The sequence below is a fragment of the Halictus rubicundus genome, chromosome 3, assembly GCF_050948215.1.
Source record: "Halictus rubicundus isolate RS-2024b chromosome 3, iyHalRubi1_principal, whole genome shotgun sequence".
Classification (NCBI taxonomy): Eukaryota; Metazoa; Arthropoda; class Insecta; order Hymenoptera; family Halictidae; genus Halictus; species Halictus rubicundus.
Window position 1 is genome coordinate 9047990 of NC_135151.1, and position 15732 is coordinate 9063721.

Consider the following 15732-nt stretch of genomic DNA (forward strand, 5'->3'; position numbering starts at 1 on the left):
CAGTTTTGAGAAGCAACAATTCTATATCACAATACAATAATGTTTTATTTTGTATGACATAGAATGGATCATTCAACATGACTATTTTCAATGCTTCACAAGTTCTGTATGACTTGTACCTGATTTTATATAGATATTTTATGATTTGAAGGTGTATGCACTATTAGAGGTGAATGCACATTCAGAATTTATTAAAAAATTTATGACATATTTAATTCCTTTAAAACCATAAAATTTTTGTACTAGATATTGTTTTATATTATATAATTTAGATACAACATAATAAGCTAGTCATGTTAAACGTTCTAATTAATATGCTAGCCCTATAAAATTATTTTTTGTATGATTCAGTACTACATATATACTTTAATAAATTGCGAGACCTTTTTTCTTAAAATCCATTCGTCTTTATTGTGAATATTTCGTCATTGCTGTAGTCATTGTGATCGTTATTATTACAATTAACTTTTTAGTGAAGTTTCGATACAAAACTATAAAGTACAAAGTTATTTATTTAACTATTTTCTTTATTGATTCTAGTTTCGACTTTATAAGCCCAATAGTGTTATATTTATAATGTAATCCCCAATAACAGAAAAAAAAAATACACTATGTAAGTTATGCACAACGATATATAATATATATTACTTTCCATACTTTGTAAAAATTATATTAAAATTAATCCTGACAACTTTAATGTCTTCAGATTAGTTCATTGTTTACAAGCTTACAATTTTGAATATTACATTACATTACTTATTATCTAAATGAAGTAAAATTTATAAAAGCACAATTTTAACTTAGTTCTGTATATCGAAATCAATAAATAATGATTACAACTCTTAAATTTTACTATACCTCTCATTTAAGTTTCTTTGCTCATCACATTGAGACCCAATTGCTTAGGTACATTCCTGATATTTCTTGGATTGGGTAATTACATTACATCTTTACAATGTTATCACATGTAATAATCAAATTATTGTATCAAATAAATCATGCTATAAATACTTCAATTATATTACAAATAATACCTAAAGTTTCTTTTTCTTTATGGTATTTATTGTCAATCAATTGGATAGATTGCCAATCTATGATACAGATAAATCTATCCAAACGGGTTTCAATGTGGTAAGTGGTATATTATTTGTTTTACGTGAAAATTTATTTCACACTGTATAGTATGCACTAAAAATTTCACATTCATTTTTTTGGAACTAAATACGCAAAACATTTTTATTTGCAAATATAAGATGTTCCTTAGAAAAATAATCAGAGATGTACGAGTTATTATTACCAGTGCAAAACAATCAGTCACATTTTTACAACCATGATCGTAATGGCCATTAATTATGGAATTATCTTGAATACATTAAATACAGGTGAAAAAATTTACACTTTATACGAATGCGCAGAAGCATCTGCTTTAATACAAGAGAAATATAGTTTCCTTTCTACATATATTTTAAATTTACATTATTATTTTTAACACGTTGACTGCTATATACAATTCATATACTATGTTCGTATGAGCTTCTATGTAAATAATTTCGTTGTAGCATTAAGTTTGTAATGCATTAAACGAAATGAATAGTGCTTTTTACATTTACTAATGTATAACTCTTCATACTTAACAGAAGACTATTTACACAAGTGATTTTTTTTTCTAAATGCGTGAATTATAAATTCTCGCGATATAATATACTTTAATCGAATACAAGTGATACAATCTAGGTGAAAGTTGCTACAAAATAAGAAAAAAATTCGTGAACAAAATATTCAATTCAATTGATGAACAAATTTATTTAAAAACTAATCTTTTTGAATTAATGTTTTTTTCTATTATTTTTTAATATTTCTTTCTTTGTATTTGTTTTATAATCAAGAATATATAGGATATTATTACCACATAGAATATAGGCTGTCGTTACCAATGACCATCACAAATAATATTTGTTAAGAGTTCAACTGGTAACACCTGTACATGAACAAATTTTATTTAGATTGCAATAAAAAGTAGAAATTAGTTTATCATCACTAGAGAAGTTAAGTTTTGGTTGTGAATTGCATAATCTGACAAATAAATTTTCATATATAATTAATACGGATATTAAGTTGCTATTATACAGTAACATGCGAGAACGTGTGGAAATGTTTATTATAATTGTAACAACAGCCGATAGAGAAAAAAAACGTATTAAGAAAAAAAAAATGAAAACCTATATTTCTGCTGAATAGTGAATTAAACACATATAATATACCTATTAAATTAAATATTAATGATAATATATAATTGTTTTCCTAATAGTTTATTATTTTCTTTAAAAAGAATATAAAATCATATTTACCGATTATATAATTCTCTGAGAAAATGATTAAACTCAATAATTCCATACATATTCGAAGAGTTTACTGAAATAATTCAGTAGAAATTAAATGAATTGCAATATGTATATATTATTACAATTTTGTACGATGTTTATTCAAGTGATAACCACTGTATTATCCATACACTAATACTTATATTTTATATTACTAATTTTTTAAAGAATCTTTGTAACAGCCATTTCTTCGAATGATTAGATTAGTTATATACAATAACTTGAATATTTTTCTTAATAATACAGTAATGATTAAATTGGAGATATTTATGCAAATATAACGAGTTCATTTTCAGCAATCAAAATGAGATAATAATTTTAACATTTTTATCAAGGGATCCATAGAATCGTGATCTGTATAAACGTATAAAACCGGCAGTATACTTATTTACAGGTGAGATTCTAACCTCTTAATTTTTGAGATGGTCATGGTTGGATGTCGCATACTCAATTTTTTTCTACATAATTTTTGTATATTTCTTTTCTCTACACACACAAAAATATGTTGATAAATTAATTTAAAAAAGAAATTGACAACAAAATTTATTACCTTCGAATTATTTAGCGATCAACGTGTTAAAATTAAGTTTCTTTGAACCTGTGATAATGATCACAAAAGGTAACACTTTTTAAGTCAATTGAATTGCACTATCTTTCATCTTCTTACTCTTTTTCTTTACAGTCTTAACTTTCATGAGAGTCTTTCCAGCTTTCCCCTTGATGGGCATGGTTTTCTCTTTCAATGACTTCATTTGTAACTTCATTTCAGTTTTCGATAATTTCTTATTTTTTAAAGTTCCCACTCTGAGCTTGCTGTTCTTTTTAACTTTGGTAGAGGTTTGAATTGCTGGACCGGATCTTACGCAAGACCCGGGTAGCTTGTACTAGGCTGTAACTTTAACCTTTTTCTTCCTCTTCTTCTTTTTTTTGTCGTGGTGTAGCTCTTGCTTTTTAGCTATACAAAAGCGGCAATACCAGTCCTCGTTGGCAGCTGGTGGTACTTGCATACCAACACACACCCTAAACGATTAAAGACATATAAATTAAGTAATATGATTACAATAAAAAGTTCTCCGTATAGTGTATAATATGAAGTAGCAAAAATTGTAATGTATGAAGTAACAAGTTGTATTATCATTTGGAACCGTTGTTGAAATCAATATTAAGTCATACGATTGCTCTGGATTGTTGTTATTTAGATGGTTGAATTGTAGTGTTTGTAATGTAACTATCTAAATAGAACCGTTCTTTTAGTCTTCTTTTGAATTAAAGAACTGTAGGAACTAAAATGTGCGGATTACTTATACAGGGTGTTCACGCGATTACTAGTCAGCGTTATTCTTGAAAATAATAAATATTAGAAAAAAAAAAAATGAAAGAGGAAAAAGTATATGTAATTTGTTTGTATTCGCACTATCGTTTTAGAAATAAAGGTGACCTTCCATTTTTTAAATGGAAGGCTGACCCAAAAGGTTTGTTCCATTTCTGACCTTGTATGACCTTGCATGCTATGTTGCATTTCTTGACACATGCTTTCATATTATATAACAAAGTATGTAACATTCCATTTAAGGAATAGAAGGTCACCTTGATTTCTAAAAAAATAGTGGAAACACAAAAAAATTACTTACACCATTACGTTATTTGCAAAAAACAGTATTGCGTTTTTCTCTTTCATTTTTTTATAATATTTATTATTTGAAAAATAAAAACGCTATATAATCAATTAATTTGATGTAGTTTCGCTTTGGTACAATGTTACTGGCAATGTGTAGGTTTGCCTAAATGCATGGTAACAAAATGGTCACTAAAATGCAATCATATGTAAATTTTCGATTTTATCTTAGTTTGGACACAGTAATGAAATTTAAATGTTCTGGGAATTGTAATAGGTGAATGTATTGTCCTGGAATAAATTGACTAAATTCTTATGTCTCACTTACCAATGATACCACCCATCACAATCATCGCAACCAATCATAGGAGATCCATCATCCTGGTTGCCGCAAGCAGGACATATCCACACTTGACGACCACCTTGATCCTGAAAGACTCATATCACGATAAAAACACAATATACAATGTTTTTACCATAATTATAAATAACCCAACCCATCTTTCATGTTACAAACAGTATGAAGTATAAAACTGTATCAAATCATTTAAAATATAAACAATTCATTATTACAATGTGATTGTCCTGAATTTATGAAGTTGAATAATGAAAGATATAGTCCATGGAAGTACTTAATATATATGCAATCTGTGAGATGACTCGTACGCATTGTATGAAGGTGTAGTAATATGTAGGAATACAGTACATTAAAAATAGCAGTGGTACATGATAAATGCTTGTGAGTATGCAATTATGTAATATGTTTATAAAATTCAATGAGTGAGGAATGATGGATATATGATGCAAAAAATTTTTCTTGAATTAAATGGTCATTGGCGATTGTTATTAATATTTATGATTTATAGTACTGTTTACAGTACTATTAGTTATAATATATGATGGTGTATGATCTACTCCTCGTATTATTAACATGAATACTAGGAAAGGATTAGTATGATTGATTCAAGAATTATGGCTTTGACTTGCGGTAATTAAATAAATTTTCACTTGGCTCACAAACTAATAATATTTCATAACATACGGTTACCTGAGCTACTTATCAATTGACTTAAACAGGAACATTCATTGAATTTTCTCAGCTTTATTCGTTATATTATATTAAATGTATATGTTATTAAGTGTATACTCAATAAAAATACGCTGAGATCTAATCTGCTCTTAAATTTGATGTTACTACAACTAGAACTAAAGAAGAATATTTTACGTGTAGATAATTTGGGAATAGATAGATTTTTTTGGATACCAGGAATCTGATATATTATTATTATTTCTGAATTTGCTAATTATCACATAATTGATATTATGTGAATAGTCAATATAGTGGACACTTAACTATTGATTATGTAGATTGTGTGGATCATTTTAAATGAATGTCTAGACAAAACAAATCTATATATTACAATAAGCTTGTTTTCCATATATATTAGGGAGAATTGGCTCCACAATAACATAAGATAGAAAGTAATCATCGTTTCCTAAAGTAGGGCAGCATTCAATTATGTGGACATATAATCCCAATTTAAGGGGTTCATCAATAAATGTATTTATTTAATTTTGGGTATTAATGTATGTTTATATTGAAGTGTATTATATTTATCTATTTTTCAAATAAATAATTTATATTGTTGCTGTATTTAGAATTTGCAAAAGCTTATGAAATATCCTACGATATAAACTTGTACCACAATTATATTAATTGTATTTAATTTGACTAATATGTCAAGATGTAAGTGTTATTAAAAATATAATCTTGTGCATATTTCAAAAGAATTCGGTCGAAGATAAGATTCCAAAAGTTGAAGTTGAAAAGTGCCTAAGGGTGTTTCAGGCAAAAGCTGGAGACATGGCAGAAATTTGAATATCTCTATAATTTCGACTAGGTAGAAAATAGATTAAATTATCATTGTACAAAGAATACCTAATGACTTTTGTTTAGAATGGGAATGTACTCACCACAGTAGTGGTTGGTGTTGTGGGCAGCACGATCCTGCCATTTTCTTTGTCTTCCTTAGCATCATCCGTTTTAAGAGCTGCATCTGCTTTCGTCTCTGTGCCGTTAAAACCGTCCGTTATATTCCTAACTGTTTTGCATGCTTTGTTTAATGACAACATGCAAATTGCATGCAATCAATCAATTCTTCATTATTTTGGTGACTGTTTATTACCTCCCTTTGCATTTTATAATAGATTTTTGCCGGTCACTGGTCTCTTATTGGTCAATACACCATTCATTTAAATCGACTAATGTTACTGTACTAAACGAAGGGAAAATTGTTTAAACATTATTTAAGAAGCAATGAAACTATTATGTCATCACTGTTCTTCATATACAAGTTTCGACCAAGTTGAAAGAAATAGATCTCTATACATATATGCACCCTTAATTTATTAATATATTTTTCTGTATAACATACTTCATGTGATATATAATTCGTTCTACAACCAAAAAGGAGGTGACTTTACTCACGTAAAGAAATAAAATACTTTTTAGTTCTATTTTTAACAAAATAGAATGTCTCCCATTAAACACTATTTCCAATTACAGAATTTCAATTCAATAAATTAAATAAATAAGTCGTTAATTTATTTATTAATCAATAGTGAGAAGAAAATTAATTTGATGTTTTCAGATCACCCCAACTTTAGTTGTACCTCAAACTACATGCCACTGTATGTTGTTATTATTTATTATGGTCCATAATAAACACGATTTAAAGTTATCCAAAGTGAATATTTTTACTTCGCTATTAAAGATAGAAGTATAGAACATTTCAACAAGCATAAGTTTATACAATAAAAAAAGTTAATGTGAACTGCTATGCACTATTCGCATTTTTGCAACCATGTGATAGAGCAAAGTAACGAACTTATAGAGGATAGAGAATACAGTGAAGTTGTAATATAAAAATAAGATCAACACTGATGTAAAACCCAAAATAATATATAGCTTAGCTTTAATACTGCTATTATCATATTGTATCCTACGAGGATTAGTTTTGTGATGGAAAACAAATAAAATACGTAATCGCGGGTACTAGCCTTTACTATACCAAAATTCGTAATACTGTAGCAGTCATTTTAAGAATTGTAGATCTGTGCAATAATTGTAACAGTAATGAAATTTCCTTTAAAAATGTTTTAATGCTTTATGAGACATTTATTTTTAACTATTCGATTAGAAGAGAATTTGTTTATGCTATTATTAATTTATTATTATGAAATTATTTTTCGTAGATTATTTTTCATATTGCTTGCTAGTTTCTTACTATTTTTTCCCATTAATTTGTGATTTTTTACCCTGATTAAATGCGGTGCATTTAGAGCTTATCATATACCTTATAACCAGAGAAGATAGTTCTTTTTGTTTTGGAAATTAACTTCATATTAATTATCAGACGAAACTATAAGTGAAATAGAGCATTGTATGGAATTTGTTGCACAATTTCCGGTACTTTAAAAGGTGCGGTATACAGTGTTGGTGAGTCTATTATTCCAGCATAAAAATTGCTCTTAGCAATCTGATCATGGTTTTCCAAATTTTTATCAGCGTTTGTGTAAGATTTTTTTGATAGGATGGATACCAACAAAATTTGCTTAAAATTGTTCGTGCCACTCTGCATAATCATGGTACAATCGAATACAAGGCAATTATTCGTGAATACATAAATTGAACACGTACAATAAAAAAATTTGTCCATAGATTCGTTTTCAAGAAAATTCGAATATAGAATCAGATACTAATTACATGCGTGTGAATACAACGAAAGCATTTGTAATTGTATTAATATGCATAGACGGAAGAAAATACACGTAATTTATGCGGCAAGGAGCAATTACTACAAACTTGGGTATTCAAATATCTCTCAAGTAAAGCGAATATTCTGAAAGGTATTCTAACACTGTTTTGCACAGAGTAGGTTAAACCACATAGCTTGAACTATTGGAAAACATAGAATTCAGAGATATGCACGGTAAACTAATAAAAATTACTATTTTGAATATTTTTTAAATTATAAAAATTAGAGAAGATTATCTATACCTAACAATTTTTTCTCTAACTTTCATAGTTCGAAAAAGATAGAAAATGGTAACATTTATTTGTTTCCTCCATAATACTTGATAAGTTGTAATACGTCAATACTGTTCCACAGTAATATTTTTATTTGAAAATGTTCCAACAATGTTATCCATGTTATTGCTACCTTCCACTCACGTTTTATGTAACATCACATAAAATTGTAAAAAGTGATAATTTAATTAATATTTCTCTTAACAACCTTTTTGTCTATATCTTCTACGTCTTCTTCTAAATATCAGATATTTTGTTCAGATATCCGTAGTTGATATTAATATACGATTTCATATTGGAGGATAATATACTACAATAAAAACTGATCCTGAAAACTTTCGAAGATTTTAAAGTAATCAAATTGATCACCTAAAAAAGATATAAAATACCACCCACAATGTTTTGTTTATTTTCCCACCATAACTTAAAATTTAACTATTTGTTCCTAAAACTAAAATAACTGTATTCAGTTGTATAATATAATTTATCCAGTAAAATAATTTGTGTAAGCGTTTTAAAGTATACTGTAAGTGCATTTGCATTGTAAGAGAAAATATCAAAGGAAAAGAGAAAGTTTAAGACCCAATAAGATAGTGTAATATAAGAAAGGTCTTAGAACTTGGTTTCTTGAAATTAATAACATTTATAGGGCGCATTTATCAGACAAACCCGGCATTATAAAATATCATAAGACATGTTGTAAAACGTTAGGCTTTAAAATATTTAGAGTAAATAAGTTCTGAGACTTCTTTCAATGTCAAGAAATCCACCTGATTAACTTGATAGAAGTGCTAAAATTTGAAATAATTAAATAGATTGATAATTGCAACACGAAATACATAACAAGTCTAATGTAGGCTATGAAATGGTTCTACTAATATACTTTAGACAAACGTAACAATACAACAAAGCAGGCCAAATGAAAATTATACCGTCACCGCAAGTCATGAATGCATAGAAAATTAAAAATGAAATGTTGGGAATCTGGAATTCTTGGATGAGGTGAAATTCGAATGGTATCGATGGGTTGAGTCACTATTATTATAGTAAAATTTATAATTATAGTTATTATCATTAATTATGCAATGTTAATACTTTTAAGTATTATCATAATAATGTTGGAACATACTATTGGAATCAAAGTACTGTAATTAACAAAAATAAATAATTGACCAATACAACTAGAATTTGAAATTCGTGAGTGAAAAAATTGAATGGGGTTGTCACCAAAGCTTGTTTTATAGATTCTTAAAATTCTAAACTGTATCTAATTTCAAATGATTGATGTAGTTTCAAAAAAATGTTAGAAACTGTGTGCGAAAGTAGAGCCAATTGAAAAAATATTAATGATCTGTATATTAAGATTCGAAATTTATCATTTTCATTGCAATGCACATATTCCCATGAGCTACTTCTGCCTTATCTATGTTTATTATTGCTAATAAATGTTGTAATAATAATAATAATAATAATAATAATAATAATAATGGAAAAAGAGGTAAGAATTGCCCAGGAATGTGTGCACAAGACCATGTAAATACATTAGTAAACTTAACTGATTTAATCAGAAAAGCATTAATGTACTCAGCCGGATATTATATGAAATATTTTATAAACAGAATATTAAAATTTAGTAATTGCATTTGATGCAACAACCTTTACATTGTTTATATTGATAAACATATTAGATAAAATGATCATGACACATAGAAATAAAGTTCGGTAATCACGATTGCTTGTAAATTTTGTATTTTAAAAAAATTAAGCGGTGACACTCCCGTAATCTGTAAATTTTGCATGTAAATATTCAATAATATGATGTTTCTGTCTAATTTGAAGTATATTTGTACTATATGAATCGTACTTACAAAATAATACGGTGGTGGTTGTTCCACCGGAGGGATCTTAGGAGGAGGATCACAATGAGGTGGAGGAGGTTCTCTCTGAGGTAGGGCTTTGAAGAGAGATTTCTTTGCTCGAGGAACTGTTGCGAGTGGCACACTAGTAAGATTGGCAGAGAAAGTATCTGTAGGAAGAGCAGGGCTTCCATCTAATGTTCCCTCCTCTGTTTTCTTACTTGCCGACTTTTGCTTTGGCGGTCGCGTTACTAATGCTGATATTTTCGCCAATTCTGGACTTGGTTCCCGTTTCGTCTCATCCTCGGGTTTCTTTACTACTGTTTTTATCGTTCTACAACACATTTCCCTAATAATAACGCATGTGTTATTATGTGTGGTACAATATATTAACGCATTGTTTACTTTATGTTGAACTACTTCATTCCATTTAATAACTCAAATCATTAAGAAGATAAATCATAATCGATATACGATCACTCGCAATAATATTAGGACACTTTTAAAAGCAAAAATTCTCATCTTTTTAAAAGTGACCGATTATTGCGAGCGATTGTATTTTTAAAAAGTAAATAAAGAGCAAAATTAAACAGCGTTAATATAATGACTGAGCTGCGGATCTTTATGCATTTACGATACGTCAAAAATTCGTGAAATAGTATTTTGTTATTTTTTATCTAGAAATATTATTACTACAGAAAATGGAAACTGGATTCTATAAAAATTGCATAAAGATTTGCAGTCTAATAATCATATGATTCGTAAAATAATATAACATTCGCAATAAAGTTGAAATTATTAATTAAAAAAAAAAAAAAAAAAAAAAATAAAAGATATAAACTTACAATTTTTTCATTGGAACAGCATCCGGGGTTGGTGGTCTTGGAGAAGCTGTCCCTAACTTCAAAGTTATTTTTGGTACAGCTTCAGAATTTTTATCTTCCTTCTGTAATTGATGTTATCAAGTTGTAAATTAAAACTAGAGCTAAACTAGAAATTTTCTTTGTTGCGTCAACTACGAAAATTTATAGAGTTAATATTGATTTGTTACTATACCTCCTTTTCTTTTCGTTTATCTTTTTTCTCTTTCTTCTCCTTTACTTTCTCGATCTTCTCCTTTTTATCAACTTTTTCTTTCTTTTCTTTTACTTTCTCTGTTTTCTCTTTATGTTTCTCCTTCTTGTCTTTTTTCTTTTTCAATTTGTCCTTCTTTTCCTTTTTATGTTCCTTCGATTTCTAAAATTACAATTTCTGTGAAATATTCTCCTTTTTTTTGTTACATTAAAAATATATTAAATATTGAAAGACATATAGTAGAAGATTACCTTTTCATTCTTGTCTAATTTCTCGAGTTTCGCACTTTTCGTGGGTAATAATGGTACAACGGGTACAGGTGTAGGATATGTAACTGGTGCCGTCAGTGCGGACGCTGAAGGTATTGTAATAGTATTCATAGGCGCAGGTGCGAGTATTTCTTTATCTTGTTTAATTATCTTCGGTTTCTCCTCCTTTTCTTTCTCAAATTTCTCATGTTTCGTTACCAGAGGTACTGATTCATTTAACGAAGGTGTCACAGGTTTCTCTCGGTCAACAATTTTATTTTTTGACATGTTGGGGAAGTCTTCCGATTTTACAGGTAAAGTATTTAAGAAACGGGGTGGTAAAGGTAAATTTGGCATTGCTGGATGTGGTCCAGGACCACCCCTTCCTAAAGGCAATGGAAATCTATACATAGGATGCGGTATTAAACCAGGAGCTGGAGGAAACGCAGAGAAAAAGGAGAACGGAATTGTAGGTGGGAAAGCTGGTTCTTTGGAAAGCGGAGGTTCTGGTGCCTGTGGGGTTTTTGGTCGATCTAATATATCCACCTCCACCGGATCGTTGGAAAGCTTTGTCTGAAATACGAAAATCATTTTAGAAATCTTCTTGTGGCTCACGCTTTGGTAACCACTGACCCAGCATATACAGTTGCAATTTTTAAAAAATCTTTTGTGCGCGTCATTTGGTCAAACTTTAAGAAAGTTATTTTGTTTTAAAGGGCGTTCAAATACTTCCGTGAGCAACTGTACTGTCCCTGCCTCACAAGAAGTTCATCGAGACGACACAGGGGGAAGAGGGCCTTTCGCTCGCACCCAATGGCTTCAACATCAGACACTTTAACTAATAATTCGGCTAGAACCGAAAATGCGTGTGGAATGACCCAATTGAACGGCTTACAGCTGCATTCCTGTCAGGGGACTTCTTGTGAGGCACGCGCAGTACATGTGTACATAATACCTGGAAATAAAAAAATTTCAACTAACCTTTTTTGGACTAGTACAATGTTTCGGACTTCTCGATTTCAGTTCCTTCTTCTTGCTAATCTTTTCTTTCCTCTTCTTTTTATGATCAGTAGGAGTTGGTGGCATGTTCAGTTCTGGTGTTCTAGGTGTGCTAGGTGTTCCTGGTGGAGACATGTCGTCGAACATATAAACATCCGAATCTGGACTTGGCAAATCAATTAATTCCCCTCCATCGGGCTGAATATGTACATCTGGCGTATGCGGGGCCTTTTTCTCCTCATGCTTTACTTCGATATCATTGCGAAGCGCTTGCTTGTCGTTGTTTTCATCAATAATTAAACCCGGAGAACTCTCTCTTGAATCAAGCTCTTTGTATTTATGCTGCTCCGATGTATCCTTTTCTTTATCCTCTCGCGGTTTTGAAATCTTTTTGAAAATATTCAATTTCTGCTTATCAGGTTCCGATGGAAGCTTGCCAATCGTGTCTTCTTTCTTTTCTACTGACGGAGGTGCAGCTGCAACATCAATTACCTTTTCTGGCTTAACTTTGGGTTCTGTTTTTTTCGTTAATTTTGGACTACCAGTTGTTTTAGGTGATATTAATTTCGGAGTAGACGGCCTGCTGGATGAACCTTGTGCAGTACCTTGCGATTTCCCACCTCCTGGCTTTAAAGCTTTTAATTTAGCTAACTCTTTCATACCAACTAACTTTTTAGTTTTGTTATCATCCACCTTGTTTGGTTTGAATAATTCTTTAGCACGATTTTTCTTTTTATTCTCTTTATCAAGCTTGCCATCTTCCAATCCTTTCTTTATGATCTTCTTCGGTTTCTTATCGAACTTCAGTTCAGGTGGTACCATCGGATAAGAACTGGATTGTGGTGAGTCTGGATGAGTCTGATGCGGTGTCCTTGCTTCAGGCAGCTTTCCTTCCCGCGCAGGTGATAAAAAACCCGAGGTGGTCATCATTACACTGTGAATTTCACGCAATGGTCTGCCTTCTTCTACTACCTTTACACGTTTTACTATTGGACTTTCAAACGATATAGGATCTCCTGGACGCTTGAAGACTACTTGCGGGGATATTCTATGAGGTGACACATTCATAGAATTATTGCCTGATGTCCCATTGTTTGATGATAAATCGGATGACCCATTTAGTAAAGTTTCAGATTTTTCTGTTATGTAATCTTCTGTAACATTATGATTTAAGTTAATAATATTGATTCAATGTAAAAATAAAAATTTTTAGATTAATTTTCAATGAACAGTTTCTCTTAAAAAAACTCCAATATATATGGAATATAATCTGGAACATGTTTATATTACAGTATGTAGTTTGTTGTTTAATAAAAATTAAATATTTAAATATATTTGTACCTAGTATCGTACCTTCGGTATTAGGATACATAGCTGGTAAATGTTCATGAACATGCATCGGCCTTGTTACAACTTCTCGACTTCCTGGTTTGAGAAAATTTAGGTGACTATCCCGTCGAATTGGAAATTTTGGTACTGTCATAGGATACGGTACTGGATCTACATTTTTAATGTAGTCTGACAATTCTTGCATGTCAATATTCATATGTTGAAAAGCTAATCCTATGTCATCAAGATTTGCTTCCGTTCTTCCCACTAAAACATCAATACCGTTGTTTATTTATATTGAGAAAGAAATAAAACATATGAGTTTTTACATTTACATAAAAACCTTCCGATGTTTAGGTGGAAGTTCTACAATACTTACAAATTTCTGCATACTGATGCGTCAATTTTGCTGTTCGCAAAATGTATTCTTGCATGAGATCAACCATAAACTCCAATGGCGTTGAATTAATTGAATGCCATCCAATTGTTTGACAAATTTGTGCGACGACCATTTTTAAAACACTTCTACTATATTCTGTTGACATTTTCAACTATAACAAAAAATGGTAGAACATTTTATATGATTATAACGTTTGCAAATTGAATACATACCTGTTTTCAAATGTTGTGACACAAAAGTAATAACATTTAACAAATTACTTTAACTATAAGCTATTCACGAATTATGAAACGTGAAGTTTTAATTTTACTTACCAATGAAAAAAGAATTATACAAAGGGTTTCTAGTTCTTCAGCTTATTAATCTAAGACACGTACATTCTTATTACACTATATAACTTCCTTCAGCACTTTAATCTCAAGTCGTACAAGTCATTTTGATTCTCACACAGATTTTACTCGTTAAACTTAAGAAAGTGTAAATGATAGAAAGACACAGAACGCAATGCGTCCTCGCTGCCTTCACATTTTCCTATGAACGTATTTTTGATCCTTCGTAATCATCGATGCATATTACAATATATACGACATACCATAATGGCGGAACGACGGCATGAAAGTAAAAAAGACAGCGTTCCTCTAGTGTTGTTTGATGTCGTTTACATTGTAAACGTATAATGAGTGTAAACGTTACAAAATGTATGTGTTCGGTCACTTTGCCAATGGTATCTTTGCATTAACTACAATAATTACATTTCACATATATTATGCATTTTGCGTAGACGATAATACTTTTACACCATCGATTGGCTTCGGGAAATATGCTATCTTGGAAAGTGTAATGTTCGTAAAAGCACTACTTTTCTCTTGATACAAACATTTCAAAATAGTAAATGCCATCTTTCTTTATTTTTATATAAAATATTAAATAATAACAATATCGAATTTAATAATAATCTGCACTCAACATCCGACCCATATATACCTAGTAAATAGATATGTGATTTGTTGTAAATTGCGAGCCTATCAGTGTCGCCAGATCAAGACTGGTGTCCCCACTCTAAGTTCCCCTTCTACCGCGCTATTCCCCACGCTTCCGCCGCGGCTCGGTCACGTGACGCGTTTCGTCTCTGTCGTGCAAACTCCGGTACCAGCAGAGAGAGGGTAACTTTTTCCCCTCATCAGGCGAAACTGGAGCCTATAGTGACAAAAAGTTGTCCAACCTATCCGACATCGAAATTTCTAGTGGTATAGATAATTCATAAGAATAGATAGAACAGCTTATGGACGTTCGTGACACAAGACACCTACAATACCGACTTACAAATTCGAAACTGATTATGGCGCCATCTGCGCATGGTCGACATAGAGTATCTATATTATAGACACGGATTCATCGTAAAAGTCTCCTATTCAATATCCAAGTCCTGTCCAGAATTTTTGATATTCCTGCTCCAAAATTTAACGAGTAAATACTAATTACTTTACCTGTGAGTAAATACACAATTAGATATGTTACTTTGAAATTGTTATTTTGTATATAGAATTTATCATTTTGAAAAAGTAGTTCGTCAAATTTAAATTTTATGAAGTGACAAACATTTCGCAGAAGAGTGAGGTAAAAAGACATTCCTTCGCCACTTTCAATAGCTATCGGATTTTCAAATCGAATAATCAATACCCCCGGATACGTGTACCACTGCGAGTCGCTATGAAGTAAAAGTAACAGTTACCTTGCATT

General features: G+C 30.6%; 1 protein-coding gene across 3 annotated transcripts; it reads right to left on the reverse strand.

Moving 5' to 3' along the window:
* Positions 1–614: 614 nt before the first annotated feature.
* Taf3 (TBP-associated factor 3) lies at positions 615–14998 on the reverse strand. Of its 3 annotated transcripts, none has more exons than XM_076785232.1 (10): positions 14585–14998; positions 13972–14143; positions 13617–13859; positions 12246–13417; positions 11268–11837; positions 10999–11178; positions 10788–10888; positions 9955–10291; positions 4325–4425; positions 615–3401 (listed from the first exon to the last, which is right to left on the reverse strand). In XM_076785232.1, the coding sequence occupies exons 1-10, from the start codon at positions 14585–14587 to the stop codon at positions 3266–3268; spliced, it is 3015 nt and encodes a 1004-aa protein (XP_076641347.1). In that variant the 5' UTR covers positions 14588–14998; the 3' UTR covers positions 615–3265. The 3 variants fall into 3 exon arrangements, with proteins under 3 accessions (XP_076641347.1, XP_076641348.1, XP_076641349.1); XM_076785233.1 differs by having other exon boundaries at positions 14307–14998; XM_076785234.1 differs by having other exon boundaries at positions 9955–10276; positions 14585–14997.
* Between the last annotated feature and the right edge of the window lie 734 nt (positions 14999–15732).